We start from the raw sequence: 22,129 nt of genomic DNA, 5'->3' as shown, positions 1-22,129 counted from the left end.
AGCACAACAGCAGCAAACTGCAGGCAACCTCATTTTGTTCTCAGAGACCTGTGCTGCAGCAGGCAAATTCCCTGAGGGGAAGAAACCAAACATGGCGCCTCAGGGCTTTTCCTACTTCTCAGAATCTTGCCCCCCCGCCCCCCCGGGGCCTCAACTGGTTCAGCTGCCTCCTAGCACCTCACAGAAAGAGTTTTGTGTTGGGTTACATTACAGTTGTTAGGCTTTATGCACCAGGCAGTTCCTGTCACAGCTACTGGATTCTGCCCCGATGATGTGAACGTAATAACGGAATGTCACTGAACAAGTTGGCCATGCCTGTGTTCCATTTCAACATTGTTTACTAACACACGTAGCAGCCATGGTCATGACGGTCACCAGCTGTTGTTTTTCTTTCTTTCACAGTGTCTATTTTGAGATTTTGTTTGTTTGTTTGTTTGTTTGTTATTTGTGGTGGAGATTGAATCCAGGTTCTTACACATACACAAGAAAGAAAACTACCGTTTGTGGCCCCGTGGACCACAGGACATACTCAGGGCCTCAATAGGATTGTCTTTAAGATTATAAGGTATTGCTTGTGTATTGTTCTTGGGGTTTTGTGGCAGAGAGGGGGGGCTGGCTGACGCCTTTGATTTCTTTGTCTTAGGCTTTTATTTGTTTGTTTTGTTTTTAGATTTTTTTTTAAATTTATTTTATGTATGTGAGTACACTGTCACTGTCTTCAGACACACCAGAAGAGGGCATCGGATGGTTGCGAGCCACCATGTGGTTGCTGCTGGGACTTGAACTCAGGACCTCTGGAAGAGCAGCAAGCACCTTTGTCTTTGTTTTAACGTCACACTTTCCTTTAGCTTTCCTTTTCCCAGGCATTTTTCTTCTCATGCTTTATAATCCATGAGCCACTCTGTGTTCAGTACATCTCTTTCCTCTGCTTAGACTGGGTTTGATTCTGTTTTGTTATCCAGTCATGTGGTTTTTTGTAATTACGGTATTTAGCCCATTTATAGTAAATGACACGCTAGATAGAGTTGATTTGAATTTACTTAAATGCATTGCTTTTTGTGCAAGGTTCTGAATGAAGTCCAAGAGCGAGGGACTACAGAAAACTTACATTCCATCAGGATTTGGGTCTCTGTGGGTAGGACTTGATAGGGATTCATGTATTTAGTATTCACTGGGATGCAATATTTATGGTCAAATTGTAGAGTCCCTTCAAAGAAAATCACCGAGGAATAAAACCAGCATACTGCTCTTCCAGGGTCCTGAGGAACCACAGGCTGGCTAATGTGAAGGATTTTATTTTTCCCATGAACCAACAGGCTCCTCCACTCTCCTGGCTGCTAGCTGTGGGCAGCTGGCCTTCCGTTCAAGAAGTGAAGGAGTTCAAGCTTGTGACATTTGGAACTCTTTCTGCTGCTCAAAGCATTTGAGAAAAAATCTGTTGTCTTATAGACCTGGAGCTCCAAGCTGCCCAAAGGGAGGAAGAACTTATAAGAAAAGTCCTTCGTCTCAGACCTTCTCTTCTCTGTACTAATAGAGGAAGCTTGGGAAGGAAGTCTGACGGTGTAGTTCAACTGGTAGAGTGCCTGCCTAGCATGCAGGAAATACTTAGCTCCAGTACCCAGCGTTGTGTAAACTAGATGTGCTGACACATGTCTACAATCCCAGTATTTGGGAGATAGAGACAGAGATCAAGAGTTCAAAGTCACCCTCAGCTACATAGTGAATTTGAAACCAATCCTGGCTTTGGGAGATCTGGTCTCAAAAATTAATTAACTAATGAAAGAGTTTCTGTGGACCCTTGGTAAGTAGTACCCCTCCTCCCTTGCAACAGACCTGGAGTTTCCTCACTCCTTGCTATGTCTGGCTTTTCAGGTTCCACGTTTAGATGGGAAGGGGCAGGGATGGTACAGGGATCTGACTCAGGGGACAGTGAGAAGGAAAGGGACAGTGGAATATATCTACGGCAGAATAATACACTGTGCTATGAATTTCTCAGTGCTGTGACAGTCCCTGGCCTGTCCTTCCACCAAATGATGACTCACAAAGATCAGATCCCCCAGTTACTAACCAGTCTGAGATACCCAAGACTCCAGATGAGCCTGTTGAGCCCTAAAGGCTAGTCTTGACCGACACAGCCCAGTACAGCATGGCTGCTATTCCTTAGTTGACCATCAAGAGCCCCTCAGGTCAAGTTCTGACTGGAAGTCTCATATCAATAAGAGGCCATGGACACAACTGTGCATCTTTCCACAGTCGTTTCATGGACTCCAGAGAGTGTGTGTGGATGGAGAAAAACAAGAACCTGGAATTAGAGAATCTTAGATTAGAATATTCTCTCTACCTTGAGTAGCCATTAGACCTTGAAATGTTCTCATCCATGGGTTGATGCTGCCCAGTGAAGTTGTTATGGCTCTCCGGAGGATGAATAGGTGGTGTCAGGAGATAAGCAGATTTTTGTTTGGTTTGGTTTTTTTTTTTTTTTTTTTAAAGAATTGGTCCATGTGATGGTGGTGATTTTGTAAACCCAAACTCTAACCAGGAAGATTGATTACTATGCTAATAAACCATAAAATGCCAAGGCTACAAAGAAAGTCAAAGGCAAAACTCCCTCCTGTTCAGGGTTGTCAGACTTTGACAAACAGAATGCAGTCCTTCAAGACTGTAGTAGAAAATCTGCTCTAGTTGAAGACTACCACATGGATTTGAAGGTCAGTGCCATCCCAGTACACCCTTACAGAAATATTTGAACAATGTTTTTGACCAACTATCTGGGCACTATAGCTCAGTAAGTTAAACTATAGAATTATTCACTATGGTGATGGATTGATTACCTTTCTGTGACTGTGGCTAAATACCATGACCAAAGCAAGCTAAAGAAGAAAATGATTTATTTTCTCTTACAGTTCCAGAGGGAGATAGTCCAGCATTTCAAAGAAGGTATTGCAACAGTCAGGGAAAATGTGGTTAAAGGAGCAAGAAGCTAGTTGATCACATATTCGTCATACATGGGAGGTGGGATGGGTGGATGGATGGATAGGTAGATGGAGAGATGGATTGATAAATGAATGGATAGATGGACAGACAGACAGAAAATGGAGATAGGTAGATAGATAGATAGATAGATAGATAGATAGATAGATAGATAAATAGGTGATAGATAGATAGATAGATAGGTGATAGATAGATAGATAGATAGATAGATAGATAGATAGATAGATAGATAGATAGATGGAGCAGAAAATCAGGTAAAGCTATAAACACACAAAACCTAATGACATATTTCCTCCAACAAGGTACTCTCTCTTTCTCTCTCTCTCTCTTTCTCTCTCTCTCTCTTTCTCTCTCTCTCTCTCTTTCCTAAAAGTTATGTAATCTCCCCAAACAGCATAACCAACCAGGGACCATGACACTCAAATACATGTGCCCATAGGAGACATTTCTTCCTAAATCATAAGTGGTAATACACACTGGAGATCAGTATGATTGCCTCCCCCTCACATTTCATATCATTAAACCATACATTCCTTCATCCAGCTCCCTTAGCCTTGTCCTATCTCCTGCGTCCTTCTGTCATCAGATGTCTGCACTGCTGAGTGCGGACACTTCAGGAACCCTTGCTCACAGAATGGGACCTGCCATCTGTTGTTCTCTTGGTGACTCTCCTTCTTTGTACCTTTATCCCCTACAAAGGTACAGACCTGCTGACCTAGACACTCTACATGTTCTCACACCCAAGGCCACCTGTTTTGTGTCACATGCAGTTCCCCTTTCGTAGACTCTGTCCTCATCACAAGAAATTAAAGATAATGACAAAATAATTATAAGCAGGGAATAGCATTCTCCCTGGCAACTTCCTGTTTGAAGCTACTCCTGGCTTCTATTTTTCTTCTATGTGGTTTCCTTAGATACACAGCACTGTCTCCTTCCAGGTCCCTTTCCCTTTATTCTCCCTCTTTTGGCCATGCCAGGAGAGCTTACTTTATGAAGCTTTTCGGGCTTTTTTTTTCCCCAGAAGACTTGAAGCACACAGAGATTCCCAATATGCCATCAGCCAAAAAAAGGTCATCTCTTAGAAGCCTAGTAACAGAGCCCTACACAGCAGCCTGGGGAGGCTCTGCAAGGATAAACACAATGCAAGAAATGTAGGCACACACGTAGAGGAGAAAACATAGGAGCCTGAGAAAATACAGACAAGGCCTTTGACTGCCAAACTGAATGCAAATGGAAGGGTATAAAGATGAAAAACTGTATTGATGATATATATCCAGAAAGACAGAAGAGCCATTTTGTTCTTGTATTTAGGCAGACCCCTCCCTAGTGTTACAGATTTCCCCCAAGTACTCAACCAATGCAACTTCTTCTTTCTCTACATCCTTAATGAGAAGGGTGTTGTCACGAACACCAGTTGGCACTGGGGTATGTCATCCAATCTAAGATTCTGCTTCATGGCTCATTGACTTTTGCAAACTTGTGTGTCTCATTTGTCTCAAACATTGCAACGTTGTCGCGAACTATGTCCTTGACCTTTCTTTCTGGGTCCCCAGAACCCTGCACAGTGCCTACAATGGTCACTCAACATGTATGTGTTTATTTGTTACGGTCCAATCCTACTTTATTTGCACCATTAGAAACATCTCCTAGGCATGTTTCTGATTACCCCAAAAAATAGTCCTATCGATGGGGTCTTGGGAGATAGCTCAGTAGGCAAAATGCTTTGCTGCATAAGTGTGAGGTCTTAAGTTTAGATCTCAGAAATCCACATAAGATCCAGGCAAGGTGGTTCACACCTATAACCCAAGCACTAGGATGGGTATGGGGCAGGTCACAGAGGCAGACAGATTCCTGGAGCTTGGTGTTCAATCAGTCTATGTGAATCAGTGAGCTTCAAGTTCAATAAGAGACTATCTCAAAAAGTAAAATGTAGAGAGGTTGAGGAAGACACTTGATATTAACCACAATATTCTACATGCCTGTCTTCGAGTTTTATTACTGTGAAGAGACACCATGACCAAAGCAACTCTTATACAAGAAAACATTTAATTGGAGTTGGCTTATAGTTTCAGAGGTTCAGTCCATTATGATCATGGCAGGAAGCATGGCAGCATGCAGGCAGACATGAAGCTGGAGAAGGAGCTGAGAGTTCTACATCTTAATCCAAAAGCAGCCAGGAGGAGACTGTTATCTGCAGGCAGCCAGGAATCTCTCTTTAGCTCTTGGAAGAGCTTGAACACTAGGAGACCTCAAAGGTCATCTACACAGTGACACACTTCCTCTAACAAGGCCACACCTATTCCAACAAGACCACACCTCCTAATAGTGCCACTTCCCGTGGGCCAAGCATATTCAAACCACCACAATGCCTGTACACTCATATGCATGCACAAAAGAGTACTATCAACAGCAATTTTTATCAGCGGTTGGAATTTGTATCAGCAATTATTCTGTACAAAGTTCTAAGCACTTGTATTTCGAGGTGCAATGAATCTGTGAGGTGTTGCTTGCTTCATGTCTCTATTGTAGATGACAAAACTGAAGCACAAAAAACTCAGTTTTATACCTGATAAATGTTAGGGTCACCATTGACAGAATTCTTTCTTAGTATGTCTACTGCCTTCACTTCAATCCCTGCTATAACATAAATCAGGCATGGTAGAACACACCTCTAATCTCTGCCCTCAGGAGGTAAAGCAGGCAGGTGGATCAGAAGTTCAAGGTCATCTTTGGCTACACAGCAAATTTGAGACCAGATTGGAATATAGACTCTGCAGCAACAAAAATAGATAGATAGATAGATAGATAGATAGATAGATAGATAGATAACAGATAGACAGATAGACAGGTAGGTAGATAGATGAATAGAGAAATAAAGAAAGCAGTTCTAGAGTTAGCTTTTATGCTATGTTTAGAAACAATATTTAAAAGATTTTAAGCAATGGAAAAACACACTCAACAGCCATTTAGAATCATTCTGTATCTGGCACCTACTACTGTTTTGTTCATGTGCCAAATCTGAGTAAGTTGGATGGTTCTCCATCTAAATAATACCCTCTTCCATTTAATGGCCTCCAGGAAACTTACCTGCCTAGTCTAGAAGCACTGCTAATCCTCTCCCACTATTGTGTTTCTGATAGAGCAACTCATACAACCTTTCCCATCTTGTCCCTCTTAGGCAGCATGGCTCAAATCCTCTTAGTACTGGCATGCCCGTACACCCCAAAACCACTTGTCATAAGTGTACCCACTTTTGAGACATAACTTAGATCAATTCTATCCAATAGCTTTACTCACTTTTATTGCTCTCCACACTATCTCTCCCAATAGACAGTGTCTATAGTAATATCACCATTAATAGCACTGTATTTGATAATCATTCTGACATTTGTGAGAAAGACACAGAATCTGAGCCAGGGAGCTTCATGTCACATACACACACACACACACACACACACACACACACACACCAATGCACACATATATACACATATGCACAAATACACACATGCATATATACACGTATACACACATGACACACACATGCATACATGCACACATATGCACACATTCACACCAATGCACACATATGTACACACATGCACAATCACACACATGCATATATATATACACACTTGCACACAAACACACACATGACACACACATGCATACATACATGCACACATATGCATGTATGCATGCACACACGCACACATGCATATATGTGTACACACACTCACACACAAATATCAGCACCTCTCTTATTCATATATCAAGTGAAATGAAGCAATCAGTTCCTCTATAAGAAGAAAGTAGTGCTGGGCAGGCGAAACAAGAAACAACAAAAGCAGTAGAAAACTGTGGCTTTTCAACTCATAAAGCTAGGAAAATCTAGAGGGTCACCCATATTTATGTTTCTCTGAGACAACTCATCCTATGTATTAGTAGTAAAATTACTGATGACACATCTCAGGACTAGTTAGACTCACCAGGATGTGTCAACTGCCAAAGTGGAAAGCTGATGAGAACTCTCCTCCCTGAAATGCTCTAGGAGACATACCATGATTTATTCTGCTAAATATCCCAACCCTACATTTCATTCATAACAGAGGCTTTTTACTGATGAATAGCCTCAACCAGAACTGAGTTGAAGGTTTAGTCAGATCTGCTTCATGAGTGCAAGAAACAAAATGGAGGACCGGACACTTGCTGAACAAGCAACCCCACAACTTCCTTTAAGAGACCCTAATGAGAGGTAAAGAGAGCCTATCTGAGCTGGTAGGATGGCTCAGTAGTTGAAGATGATTGCTAGCAAGGCTAGGAATTTGAGTCCAGTCCCTGGAACTCTCATGGTGGAAGAAGTTAGCCAACTTCCATGGGTTGTTCTCTGATCTCCACGTATGTACCATGCCGTGTGTGTGCACATCCAGACAGATGTATGGAAAGAAGGGAAATTGGAAGTCCTTTCCTGGTAGTTTTCTGCCCACCCCATCCCCTCCTTTACTGGTCTGGTGTGTTGGATGTGTAAAAGAAGTAGCATTTTTCCTTGCAGTTTCTCTATTTTAAAGACCTTTCATTCAACCAAGAGCTCACCAGGCCAGCAAAACTAGCTGACCAGTCAGCTCTGGGAACCTTACCTCAGCCAACACTGGGATCTTAGGTGCATGCTGGGTGCTGAAGATCTGAGATGGGGTCCCCGTGTTCTCTAAACCATCTTCCAGCCCCTGCTTCAGTGTTTTACTCTTGTTGTTACCTTATTAGTTCTTTGAGAATTTCAAGCATTGCGTTTTCATCGTAATTGCCCTCTCCCCGACCCCTGCTTCTTGAAGACCCACCCCACTCACCTTCCCTACCCACTCTCCTTTGTGTCTTCGTGTGTGTGTGTGTCCAGTTTGTGCTGCGTATGTATCTTTGCATGTGTGGCCTTTCACTGGAGAGTGATCAACTTACCAGGACCTACACTCTTTAAAAATTACTTAACTCTTCTCCTGGCAGCCGTCCATGGCGAACAGCTCCTCTTCTAGGAGCAGGAATTCATTCCCATCTCCCCTCTTCAGGCTGGGGTTTGCTCTGGCTTGGGCTTGCTCAGAACTTTTCTGTGTTGTCATGGTCACTGTGAGTTCCTAGGGACAGCTGCCCTTCGGTGTCCAGAAAACACCATGTCGTTACTGTCATCTACCACCTCTGCCTCTTCAACTCCTTATGTCTCCTCGTCTGCCATGGACCCTGAGTCTTGGGAGGAGAGTATTCAGTAGAGAAGGCTCATTTAAGGATGAGCAGTCCACAATTATGCTCAGCACCGTGACCAGTCGTGGGTCTCTGCGTTAAAGGCTATCTACTGCAAATAGATGCTTCTCAGGTGAGAGTTGAGAGATGGTATATCTCCCACACGTGAGTATAATGGCATGCCATTAAGAGTCAGTTTGATACTATTTCCTGCTTCAGTATGTATGTCTCAGTTTGCAGTTGCCACATCAGCACAGCTTATGTCTGGCATGTAGCTGAAGTATCTAACCCACCAGTAGTCAAAAGTCACATGAGACTTCAAAAGGCATTCCATAGGGTTGCTTTCTCCAACCTGAAGTGCTTTTGAAAATGAAGAGAACAGAGATAAATAATTACCAACCGAAACAATGGCATAAAACGGGGGCTTCTCGGGAAATCTGCCATGTTCACTTCCCCTAAAGTTGGAAGAGCAATTTCGCGGTTCCTTGTTTTTAAAGAAGGACAAGAAGTGTCAGAGGGGCAGGTGATCAGGCTAGGGTGTTCTGGATACTTTATGCCATTAGGCAGAGTTTCTGGTTTCCACTCCTTGTGGACTCTGATCCAACTCTCCTTCCCTCCTCCAATAAATAGAATACAAAATAGCTTGTTCCCTAAGGGCTTTGGGTACATGACCTGATTTTCTCTGATGAAATTCTACCCTGGGCATTGTTGAGAATTGTGAAGTCCTTTCTAAGCACCAAGAAGCTTTAGAATTCTGGGAAAGGCTCTCTGTTAGACAAAGGTTACCTGTCTGGTTGGCTTTCTACCAACAATGTGTAGCCAGAAAGATGGACAACCTCCACTGTGGACTCTCTCAATTATAGCCCGATTGTTTGAATCCACATACAGAAAACACCCAAGCAGATCAGCTCCAGCATGTCTTTAAACACAAGCAATACACAGTCATTTTAGAAAAAGGTAAAATAAAGCAATAATGATATAATAAGCCATAAGCTAGAAAATTCTATTCATCTTTTTAAAGTATATATGAATACAAATGCTATTTTAATTAACTTACATTGTGTTTTCTGTTTTGTCTTTCCACCTATTCTTTCAAACTAGCAAAAAGATCTTGACCCTGGAATAATAGCTACTGTTTATTGGACAACCGGTTTGTAGTTTTCTATGTCCCTGAGCTGTTAGCTTATTTAACCTTCATGGTCACGTCTTGGGGAGGAGCCATTATGAAGATGAAAAGACCAAAACACAAGGGAAGGTGAGTGACTTACAGAAATAAAAGCTGCAAATGCCTGCCAGCGGCAGACCTGTGGAGGTCTTCAACACACTGCTAGACCTCCCTACTTTTGCTTGTGTTTGAGATTCACTCCTTCCCACCGAGGAGCCTTGAGGGCTGGGAAGGGGGCAGGCAAGAGGAAATGGGCAGGGGCACACCAGGGAGAGAAGTCTGAAGCAGATAGGGTGGTCCTGTATCAAGCTTCATTCTCTGTCACCTGGGAGATGTGAATAAGGGTAGAGGCGTGGGCTTCAGGATTTTAACTGACAACATTTTGACTGTTTGCTTACTGTTTAAGCCCAAGTCCCTAAGGTTAACTATGTTTACTGATATTTTCTTTAGTGTTTGCCTAGTAAGGAAGAGCATTGTGTTTGGTGATGGGATTTAACAAACCAGGCTCAGCGAAATGACTAATGTTCCACAAGTTTTATCTCATACACACACAAAACAATGACAATATCTTACTTTGCTTATTGGCCGGTTTTCTCCAGTATTTGGATTACTGTCCAGGATCTGAATGTAACTGCTGCTATGGAATGTAGCCAAGCCTGAGCTATACAGTAAGACAGTATCTCTAAATAAAGGATAAATAAATCTAACCACTGGCTGAAAGCAACAGTATATGACAGGACGCATACTAGGTGACATAGTCAGAAGGAATATATTGTTAACTGTCTGAATGCAAATGCAATAAAAATTATAAATAATAAAACATATTATAGTGTCTTAGTGTTACATGGAGTTTTTCTTAATGAACAAACATATAAAGTAGAAGAAAACGTGTTACAAGCTTTAGAGGTTCTTAATCTTTTGGCCTGAATCCATAGAGATGCTCTTGGCTTGCGGAATTTCACATTCATGGCTTCCCTCAGATATTTACGAGGTTGTTGGAGCATTCTTTTCTATCTGTGTGATTTTGTTTACGAACTGGGTTACAATCAGAGTGAAGTCAAAATGAGGTCCAAAAATACACTTCTAATATGTTAACTATATGGTTGTTCTAGTTTGCTCTCTGTTGCTGTGATAAACACCACAACCAAAAGGAACTTGAGGAGGAAAGGGTTTATTACATCTTACAGGTTACAGTCTATCATCCAGACAAGAGGCAAGCCAGGGTAAAGAGCTTAAGGCAGGATCTCGAAGCAGAAACCACAGAGAAATACTGCTTACTAAATTGCTTATTCTGGCTTTCCCGACTACCTTCCTTACATACATCCTAGGTCCACCTGCCTAGGAATGGCACTGCCTACAGTGGGCTGGGCCCTTCTACATCACTTAACAATCAAGAAAACGATACCCACAGATATGACCGTAGACAAATCTGGTGGAGACAACTCCTCAACTAAAATTCCCTTTTCCCACGTGTGTCTAGGTTTGTGTCAGATTGATAAAAACTATTATGACAATTGTTATAACAAGCAATGATAATGACTTGAGGGAAAAAAATTAAACTAAGTAGACATTGATTTAACCAAAACACTTCCTTGACATTAACATGCTCAAAATTTAGGCTCCTAATAAACCTGAGGGAAGAGCCAAGATGGAGTTTAGGTGGCAGGGTGATAGTTTAGCATGTTAAAATAAGTTACCCACTGAAATGCTTATTAAATAGAATAAGTAACTTCTAAAAGAATAGTGTAAGAAAGGAAACACACTGAAGAGAATTGGCTTACTGTAAAGAGAGGTGGGAATAAAGAATTGATGCAAAGCACAAAAACAAAACAAAACAAAACCCCAGAAAAACAAAACATCAATCCAAAAAAAAATCAGAACAAAGAAACATAAACTATATTTTTAAAATGCTAACAAAAATTAAGACACTTTAATCATAGTAGTTCAGGTTAAATAAATTTCAGTCTGTAACATTATTTAGTGAGATGGAAAGCTATTGCAAAGTATATCAGAAAACTAACAAATTTGAGCCAAGAAACATCAATAGCATAGGCTTAAAACATTGGTTTGAAACATAGCCAGGCCAGCATTTGATTTTGTGTCTGTTTGGTTTTTGTCTACTAAACAGCAATGTGTTAAAATCAAAAGCCAACCAAAAAAAAAGTATAAAAGTGTGGGTGTTTTTAAGTATGATGTTAATATCAAACTATTGAAAATTGATTGAGTCATCAAAAAAATAATAATGGTGGTGGAAGTCAACTTGATCGTGTTCACATCTCTAGAAGCTTCTGTCTACTCTTAGCATAATCTACATTCTTTCTGATTGTCCCGGAGATTATCAAAGACTGAGGACATTCCAGGCTATAAAGGATGTTCCAATGAATATATTTAAAGCCACATAGAGTATAATCTGATCGTAATATGGATCAAAATCGGAATTGAATTCTAGAGAGAGAGAGAAGAGACAGTAGAAAGAGGAAGAAGATGCATGGCCTTCTAAAAGAGAAGGTGTTGAGAGAAGAGGGGAGAGGAGAGGAGGGGAGGGAAGAAGGGAGAAGAGAGGAGAGGAGGGGAGGGGAAAAGACTCAACTCTTTATGGGCAAGAAAGGAAAGCATGATGAAAATTATGAACAAAGCACATTTGATTTGATTCACGTGGTCATCTCAGGTAGCATAGTGAAAGCTAGGTAGTGGTTTCTCCAACCAAAGTGCACATCAACTCTGATTGCTGCTGCTGCTGGCACAGGGACCTCCCCTCCTCTCAGATGTGGACAGAGTTCTAAGTGAAAGAAAGCGATCTTTAAAACTTCAGATGCCTCCAAATCAGAAGAATGAAAACAAAAGCAGATCAGTGTGTTTGTGCCACACCCACTCTTCAGTCGACCGAGGGAAGTCCTTCTTCCCTCAAGTGTCACGGGCTACAGAATATGGCAGGGGAAATGTGCAGAGATCACACAGAGCTAACATCTATCCTCTAGTGCCCGTTCTGCGGAACCCTAGGGATGACATTGCCAGCACCCTTTCCATAACATCACAATGTTAACATTCCAAAGGAGTCTAGAGCCTGAGAGTCAGGATCTAGGATGCCAGAGAAAGGATGGAAAGCAATCTCCACAAATCCTGGGGTTTCGTATAAAGGCAACGGCTAAGAAGGAAAGAAATAGCAAAACCCCTGCCAACACTGTTGAGTCTGGACACCATCTTGAGAATGACCCATTTTAATAATTGCAAGAGCACCCAGACGAGCCAGAGCTTGATGTCACATGACAGCACCAGGTAATTGCTCATCTCTCTCTTTGGCTTTGTGTTAACAAGGGTGAGCAAAAGATGGGTACCACAGACTTCCTTAGGCAGAAGTTTAGGTCAGTCAGTCAACCAATAATTTTTAACACAGAGAGGACACATTGAAAGGACGCTTTTGTTTTGTGGATAGGTATTTATCTCTTTGTATTAATTTCCTTTCGTGCCATTGTACTGAAAATTTCTTCATAAGAAGAAGTAGTGATTATGTTCAACAAAAGCTGCCTGCCTCACCTATTATATTGACTCCATGGGTCAAAATGAAGGTCCAGGTAAGGATTAGTCTTGTGAGAAAATCCAAAAATGGAATTAAAATTTACATAAAACACTCATACATTTCCCTAAGAAGATGAAGTTCATTATAATTGCGTTTTAGATAAGGTCTCTCTAATAGTTTCATCTGGCCTAGAATTCACGATGTAGAGCAGACAGGCCTAGAACAAACAGCTCCTGCCTCTGTCTCATAAACACTGGGATTTAAGACATGTGCTATAATACCTGGTTCATTATTTTCTTATAAGTCATTACTCTCTTCTTTTGGAGCCTCCATCCATTCTAATGGTGGAGAAGATTGGAAATTGTCAAATGGTGGAGAAGAATGGAAATCATCAATGGAGGTTTAATTATGATGCTCCTGTTATATCATAACAGGTCACTCTTACATAAACTCAAACTTCATTGAGAAAATAGCTACTAAATTTAAAGAATGAAGCTTTCCCTCTCAGGAATCCCTTTGCCCATTTCACTTTTCTAAACATAGGCAGAGAAAAAAAAAACAACTAAAGGAAGTTTCCAGAGGATAGGGAAAGGAACTAGAAAGCATTGCTTAGCAGGGAAGGAGGGAGAGCAATTCTGGGTAGATACAACCAGTCACTGAGAAAAGACTGCAAGCTTCCTACTCTACCAGGTGAAGAAGACAGTAGAAATGTCCTGTTCCAAAGGTCCTTGGAGCCTTTGGTGTCCCTGGCTGAAGATTGCCCTTGTCCCTAAGCATCTGACTAGTGTTTGCTGGAGTTTAGCTGATCCTGTTTTTCTTTGTGGAATGCCATGCTGTCGTCTGCTGCTGAAGCCCAAGGTCCCTGTGGCCTTCACATCACCCAGACCTTTGCTCTCTGTGCCCTCTTGCTTCATTGCCCTGGTCCTGAGCCTGTGCCAAGACTACTGTCCTCAGCACATGGGTGACCTCTAATGGAGACAGAAGGCGATCCAGACCATGAGGAACCCTTCTCAGCCATGGTGGACATAGTGGAGATGCCAGGAAAGATTGACTCTTCCTCACACCATCTTGAAGGTTCTTGAGATTTTAATGTATCATCAATCTCTGTCCCAAGTTTGCTTAAGGGTGATAGAGGAAGGAAGCTCATACCCATTCTTCAAAGACCAGTTGTACCCTCTCAAAGTCTCTGTGCGTCCTCCCTCCTCCCTCTTCCCTCCTCTCTCCTCCCTTGCCAATATTTTCCATTTCTTCTTCCTCTCTACTAGAAATTTCCATCAGTTGTTTTCTCTGCTTGTTCTGTACAGTAACGTTGATCCTGCAGGATCTAGCTGGACTCCTTACATATTCTTTTTAAATACTCTAGATGTTTGGAAAACCATGTTCTTTCTCCATAGAGGCTTATTTCTGGAACGATATCTTGCTGTGGATTCTAAATACCATCTTGAGATTTAGAACATTAGACTTGATTCCCTTTTTTTTTTTTACTTCCTACATTGGCCATCCTAATCTTTTCAATGTCTTTGGACACATCATTACTTCTCATTTACTTAAAAGAGGATAATTGATGCCATCTGAGCCATTGTAATCACCGGCTCACAGCAGCCCTTGCTACTGGCATAAGATCTGTATAAGATCAAACCCACCAACGTTCTAACATTGATGGGAGCGGGAAGTTCCAGCCCTAGCTGAGATGCTTTGGCAGTTGAAGGCTGCTAAGAGAGAGTCAGTCAGTTTTCCTCAGGGAACTGGTGTTTGTTGGAATGTTGCCCATGTTCCAGTAGGTTAACCAACACCCATGCACACAAGGACAGTAGGGATTGGATTCAGTGGACCATGAAGAACAGTCCTGAAGTAGGACATCTGCATGTTGAACTGGGGGCAGGGGGATAGGGGAGTTGATATGAACAAAACATATTGTAAACACATGAAATCATCAAAGAATTGATTTAAAAATGGGGAAACACTGTAGCACTTGCATGCCAACTCTGCATATGCAGTTGTCCTGATACAAAGAAAATTACTGTTATGCTGCATTGTTTAGGTGATGAGGGCACGGAAAGTAAGTCAGCCCATGTGCAGAACCTACGCATGTGCAGAACCTACGCATGTGCAGGACCTATGCATGTGCAGGACCTACCCATGTGCAGGACCTACCCATGTGCAGGACCTACCCATGTGCAGGACCTATGCATGTACAGGACCTACCCATGTGCAGGACCTACCCATGTGCAGGACCTATGCATGTGCAGGACCTACGCATGTGCAGGACCTATGCATGTGCAGGACCTACCCATGTGCAGGACCTATGCATGTGTAGGACCTACCCATGTGCAGGACCTATGCATGTGCAGGACCTATGCATGTGCAGGACCTATGCATGTGCAGGACCTATGCATGTGCAGGACCTATGCATGTGCAGGACTATCCATCCTTCCCTCAGAAGCCTTTCAACCCACAGTCGTTTCAGCCTCTGCTTGCAGAATTCTTGGATGTGGAGAGAATTATCTGGGGTTTAGATCACATTTTAAAATGACCCTACAGATCTCAGCAAATAGCAGTCCGTGTACTTAGCCAGTACTGTGGAGTTCATTGCATATATGTGTGCTGTGGTGTATTCATGGGTACAGTTTTATTTCTGTGTCAACATGCAGGGAGATGCATGCATACATATGTGCATGTGGAGGCCAGAAGCCAATGTCAGATGTCCCCTCTTGTATTTTAATTCTCTCTACCTTATTTTTTTTTATTTCTTTATTTATATGCGAATTTCTCCATTCCCAGTTTCCCCTCCAAAAAACAAAAAAACAAACAAAAACAAACCCCTGTTGCCTCCCCCCTCCCCATGCCTGCCACCCCGCCCTCTCCCACTTTCTGGCCCTGGCATTCCCCTACACTGGGGCACAGAACCTTCACAGGGCCGAGGTCCTCTCCTCCTATTGATGATCGATTTTGCAATCCTCTACCATACACATGCTGCTTGAACAATCAGACCCCTCTATGTGCAGTCCTTGGTTGGTGGTTGAGACCCTGGGAGCTCCGAGGGTACTAGTTAGTTCATGTTGTTGTTTGTCCTAAGGGGCTACAAACCCCTCAGGTCTATTGGTCTTTTCTCTAATTCCTTCACTGGGGACCCTGCACTCAGTTCGATGGATGGCTGTGAGCCTCTACATCTGTGTCAGTCAGATACTGTCAGAGCCTCTCAGGAGATAGCTATATTTAGGCTGGCTTACCCTTCCTTCAGTCTCTGCTCCATAGTTAATCTCGGCAACTCCTCCCGTGGGTATTTGGTTCCCCCTTTTAAGAAGGAATGAAATATCTACCTTTTGGTCTTCCTTCTTCTTGAGTTCCTTGTTCTCTACCTTATTTTATAAGACAGAGTTTCTCACTGAACCCTGCATCAAATCCACTGAGGGTAGGTTGGCTAGTGAGCTCTGGGAATCCACTTGTCTCCATCTGTAGGATTACAAGGATGATCCGAATTCAGACCCTCCTACCTCATGGCAACTGCACCATCTCTGGAGCCCTAGGAAACATTCTTAATTCCTCGTTCTCTTACCCTACTGAACCATCAGGAGATCTTTCAGAAACCACTTCCTAACTCATCAAGTCATCAGTACCTCCCTCTGTGTTGCCTAGGCGATGCAGCCATCATGGGCCGCCTCCTCCAAGAGGATGTATGTCCTTCTCTCCACTTCTCCAAGAACTCACGATAACTCTGTTTTTAGGAAGGTCACTTTGATGCCCACCACTTAGCCAGGCTTTCTGGTGGTAACAGTAGTTAGTCTCTGTCCCTCCTGGACAATCTGTTCGTGTCAGTGTTACTTTATCTTCCTAAGACCCTTCTGGTGGTAAACAATATTACCATCCCCAGGTGACAAATAGGCCAGCTGAGGCTTAAAAAGCACAGGAGCCAAGGAGATGACAAAAGAATATGCTTATGAACTAGTTAAAGGTCTAAGATTGAAACCAAGTTGTCTGAGCCAGGCACGAAGCTAGAGAAGGAAGAGAAACATGGGGAAAGATGGCCTTCAAAGTCATGGCTGCGCATGGCCACCTGAGATGGGTGCCTGGCTCGTCTTGGTTCTAATAGTCTAGTCTGTATAAGGAAGGGCCCATTTTGGCCACTGAAGTTTTTCTTTATCTATATGATGTGTGTGTATGCATGTGTGTGCATGACAATTGTATCCTCATGTGTTTATGTACCTTTGGAGGTCACAGAGAAATCTCTAGTATCATTTTTCAGATACCATGTATCTTGATTTATAAAACACTAGCCTATAACTTGCCAAGTAGGGTAGGGTGGCTGACCAGTGACCTTCAGGTATCAAACCCAGGTCCTCTCGGGCTTGCAAGACAAGCACTTTACCAACTAAATTATCTCCCTCCCCCATTCCCATGATAGCAGCTCTCCAAACAGCCCATGATAAGCTTCAAACTCAGGATACTCCTGCCTCAACCCTCCTGACTCTCCTGGGTGACAGTATTACAAGCATGCTTCATCCGTGCCTGTAATATACCCACCTATCCATGCCCATCCACCCTTAATAGTTTAATTTTAATTTTTTAATTGAATTTGAAAGCTATATGAGTACAAGGTACCAGGAGTTTCCAGTTTACAACCATTGCTGACTACAGTAGAGAGACTTCCTTATCACTTTAACACCCTCCACTCGTGACATCAGGACTACCAATAGCCCTTCCAGGGTTCCAAACCCAGAATGTATTTCCTGTCAACTGGCAGCCATGTTTGCAAGCTCAAGTATGATAATATGATGGACAGACTAGGCTTGGTGCTTCCCAGCATGATTTAAATAGTGTGCTAAGCGCTTTACATGAGTTATATCGATTACCCTTCCCAACTTCTCAACATTCCTGCAATTTGCATATCTCTAATTATCCACACTTTACTGATGGCAACGCAGGGTTCAGAGACATGAAGTCACAAGCAGAGACTTGTGGAGCTAAGAGACAGTGGAGCTAAGCACTGAACGCAGGCTTCTCTCTCACTCCAACACTTAAGTGCATTATACCAATTCCAGAGAGCTGGGCCCTGCACAGCGCCGAGATCCTAGATGCACAAAACAGAAGCTCCTGCAACAATCCATTCTTCCAGGTCAGGGGCCTTGCCCTCTGTACACCTCAAAATTATGCATTCTGCCCTGTCGCCTGCTAACCAACCATCCAAATATTACGCTTCCTAAAAGCACCATGAACTCCATCAGAAGAGCAAACAGAAGCAGAGATAAGCAAAGCCGAGCGCAGGACACTGTGTCCTTGGAAGTGGACAGGCTGGCGGGAGAGCAAACAGACCAGTGACATTTAATAGGAAGGCAGCTCTGCTGAATTATGCTATAGAGGCTTTCTGTAAAAATACTTGGTTTATAAAGGAAAATTTCACTGTAAAGGGTAGGTTATTTTAAAACTCTGAGCTATGTATCCTCAAATGCCGAGAACAATGCTAAATAAGTAAGTTGTGCCATCTATGGATATCAAGCACTCTCTGCCTTTTATTTATTACCTTTTATTACTTATTATTTGGTGAGAGAAAGAGAGAGAGAGAGGCAGGGAGGGAGAGGGAGAGAGAAGGAGGGAGAGGGAGGTGGAGGGAGAGAGGAAGGGGGGGAGAGAGGGAGAAAGTCTGTTCTCTCCTTCCATCATATGGCTCCCAGGGATCAAGGTCAGGCCCTCAGATTCAGCGGCAAGCTCCTTTCCACGCCAGCCATCTTGCTGACTCCTTTTCTTCCCTTCTGAATCATCCTTGCTCTCTCTAGATGCTCTGGCCATCCCTTTCAGCACTGTTACTCTCCCGGTACCTGCATTGTCCTCGAGCCCTGTTAGTTCAAAAGCAGTAACAAGTTCTGACCAGTCAAGCTGCAAGAAAGAGAAACCTACAATTGCACACTTCCACCTGTTATATCATTTGCAAAATGTATTGTCGGTCTTTGATTCACCTCCCATGCCCCAGACTAGGTGTCTCAAGCTCTGGGACCTGTTATTCAAATATTTCTAGCGTGGTTTTGAGAGTTACAACAATAAATGACAAGACTTGGCATTCAGATGATGTGTAGCCAAAAGGTCTCATTTCCCCACAGCACGAGCAATGGGTTTCCCCAATTTATGAGCTTCCATGTCTTCTCCCCAAGCTTCCTATGAAAACTCTCCTTAATAGTTCTCCATCAGCCAGTGATGCCAACAATTCCCACTACCTGTCTCCAAGCACTAGCCATCGGGCTGGGGAGGTGGCTCATTGAGTCAAGTGCTTACCTTGGTAGCATGAAGGCCTGAGTGTGGTCACCAGAACACACATACACACACACACACACACACACACACACAGCCCTCCAAAGTGCACAATGCTCCCATCCCAAATTGATGGGCATAGTGACATTTGCCTGCAATCACAACACTGGAGAATTCAAAACAGGAGGATTCTCTAGGACTCAGTAGTCAGCCAGTCTAGCTTAAACTGGCAAGTTTTCAGGCAAGGAGAGACCGTGTCTCAAAGGAAGTGGGTGGAGTTCCTGAGTATGGCAAAGGAGGTTGTACTCTGGCTTCTATACATACATGCATAGGTAAAGACTTGTGCACCAGAACATACATCCAAAAATATTCATGTGTAAAGAAGTCCACTAGCCTCTCTCAATCCCCTCAATCCGATGCATCAGAGACTCTCATCAGTCCTGTCTCCAGAATCCATCCTCTTTTCTCCACCTCCAGTGACACTGGTCCTGTGCACTCTACCGCATCCTCCCCACCTCCTCCCTCCCTCCCTATTTCATCTTTTTCCTCTTCAATCTGTTCCTCAAAGGTCAGCCAGATTAACTTTCCATGAAATGCAAATTCCATCATGGCACTTTCCCTTGGTTTCCGTCGCTTTCAGACTACAATCTGAAATCATAGTTATTACCCATGAGGCCTTGTACCCAGCTGGGGCTTTTCTTTGGCCTTTTTCATGTGCTGCTTCCCATCTCAGCCACTCTGACCACAGCGGCTCCTCTCTAGTCCTCAGATACTCTTCAACTCTGCTGCAAAGATTTTGTTTCTCCTGTGCACACTTTGCGAAGCCTGGTCTCCATCTGGGTGGCTGCCATGGGCCCCAGGGTTTCTGCTCTAAATTCTGTTGCCAAAGGGCCTTTTACGACCATCTAATTTCAGCTGCTCCCTCAGCATCTCCTGTATTTCTTTCTGGCACCTTCCATAAACTACAGTTACCTTCCTGATTTCTTTACTGACTTGATCCTGCTGGACTGTTATCAAGTAGCGTAGATCCTGGAGCGGGATGGGGCGGGGGTGGGGAGTCCGGTGGATGGCAGAAGAGATACCAAAAAATAAATAAAATAAATATTGCTGCATAAAGCCAATGAACAACATGTTCCCCCTTCAATAAAACATATATTAGTGGGGGGGGCGGGGAAGAAAGAAATACCAGTACTTTGTATGTACCATGTACAAGCAAGCACCACATCAACTTATACTAATAATAATTTTCTAAAAACTTGTTAAGATTGCCGAATATGTTTTCTGACTGCACTGAAGGGGTGGTAATAAACATGTTTAATTTCAGGGAGAAGAAATCTGGCCACATCCTGTTAGGTACTAGATTCTGGGGCCTTTTAAAAATCATTATTTTTCATCAGTACCTTATGAGAATAATTTTTAGGTGTCAGAAGCCGTTCTGTGGAAAAGCATCCCAGCTCCCCAGCAGCCCCGGAATGACTCCATTCCTCTTGACAAGGCCTGGCTTAATTGAGTCCTGTGGGCTCAGATATATTTACATATGTGCCTAATAAGGTAAATTGCCAAAGCCTCGATGTAACTTTGTAAACAAGACTCATGGCCAGGTGTGAGGAGCACTTTTAGAGGAGGTCCCTGGAGAAATACATAATCACGTATTTATCGAGTATAGATTTCCTTAATGTGCCAAAATATGCTTCAGGCTCGTCAGTTCAAGTGTCACAGCTTGCTAGAAATGTTGAGGAATCCAGCAAGTGGACACAGTGCAGATGTTTTCCTAAGCTTAACAATTTTGTTTTCCTTTGAAAAAAAAAAAACAAACTCCCTAGCTTCCCGCCACTGTGTATACAGGGGATTATTTAAGTTGGGTCTTTGGAAAGAAGCAAGAGACACATCAGAAGGGAATGTAGGCTTTGGAAACCACAACATCAGAAATCAAGTCCAAACCCATAAACAGAAAATGGTACAGCTTTTTACATCTGGATGCTGGAAGAAAATGTCCTGTTGTCTGTCCACTAACAGTATGGATAGTTTAGAGACAGATGAGGACAAGAGGGGTCATCCAGGAGTCTGTTATGTCTAAATTCTAATGACCACATCTAAGACAATGGTGTTCAAACTTAGTTTCTTTGGTTTGGGCAGAAAAGCAAATAATTAAAACCAGTAGATAATATTATCACTCAGTTCTCCTGCAGATGGACTAAACTTATAATACCGAAGAAAAGTTCTGCGCCTTGGCCCAATTATGGAACCCTGAATCAACCCTAAAAATTTACGTACTAATCCTAGGCTAGCCTGACCCCACCCTAGAATACCCTTAACCAATCCCAAGCCAGCTTGATTCAATCACAGGACACCTTTAGCCAGGACTAAAATACTCTGACTCAATCCCAAGGCACCTTTAACCAATCCCGGATCTTCACAGATAGAAAGGCATCCCTTTGATTTTCTGGTCATGACTGTGGATTTGGGATAGATCAAAATAACACAATGCAAGCCAGGCCTGGTGGTGCAGGCCTATAATCTGAGCCACTCAGGAGACTGAAGGAAAATGATTCCAAGTTCAATTGCCTTGTTAAGTTACCAAGACCCTGTACCAAAATGAAAATAAGGATTAAAAAGGCAGGTTGGGGTTGGGGTTGGGGTTGGGGTTGGGGTTGGGAATATGGCTCCATTAATAGAATGCTTGCCTAATACACACACACACACACACACACACACACACTTACATAAACACACAAAACCCTGGGTTTAGTTCCTAGCACCACATACATGGAATACATGGATGTGGTAGCACATATATGTAATCCTAGCACTCAAGAGGCTTGGAAGTTTGAGGCTATCCTGACCTTCATAGTGAGGATGAAGCCAGCTGAGGCTACATGGGGTGGTGGTGGAAGGGGAGTATAGCTCAGTGGTGAGGAATTACCTAGTATACTCCAAATACTAAATGTAGTAATGTGTACCTCTCTCTCTCTCTCTCTCTCTCTCTCTCT

At 42.9% G+C, this 22,129-nt stretch overlaps 1 protein-coding gene across 1 annotated transcript in view; it reads left to right on the top strand.

Moving 5' to 3' along the window:
- The first annotated feature begins 12,424 nt into the window (after positions 1-12,424).
- The window catches only part of LOC116077637, a 34,575-nt gene continuing 24,870 nt past the window's right edge, over positions 12,425-22,129 (top strand). Inside the window, exon 1 of the mRNA XM_031352324.1 lies at positions 12,425-12,658. Coding sequence (XP_031208184.1) covers positions 12,591-12,658 — 68 coding nt within the window. The 5' untranslated portion in view covers positions 12,425-12,590. The remainder of the gene's footprint in view (positions 12,659-22,129) is intronic.

Source organism: Mastomys coucha, unplaced genomic scaffold, assembly GCF_008632895.1.
Source record: "Mastomys coucha isolate ucsf_1 unplaced genomic scaffold, UCSF_Mcou_1 pScaffold5, whole genome shotgun sequence".
Lineage (NCBI taxonomy): Eukaryota > Metazoa > Chordata > Mammalia > Rodentia > Muridae > Mastomys > Mastomys coucha.
Note: the sequence above shows the minus strand (reverse complement) of the source record. Positions and strands in the feature narration are given on the sequence as shown.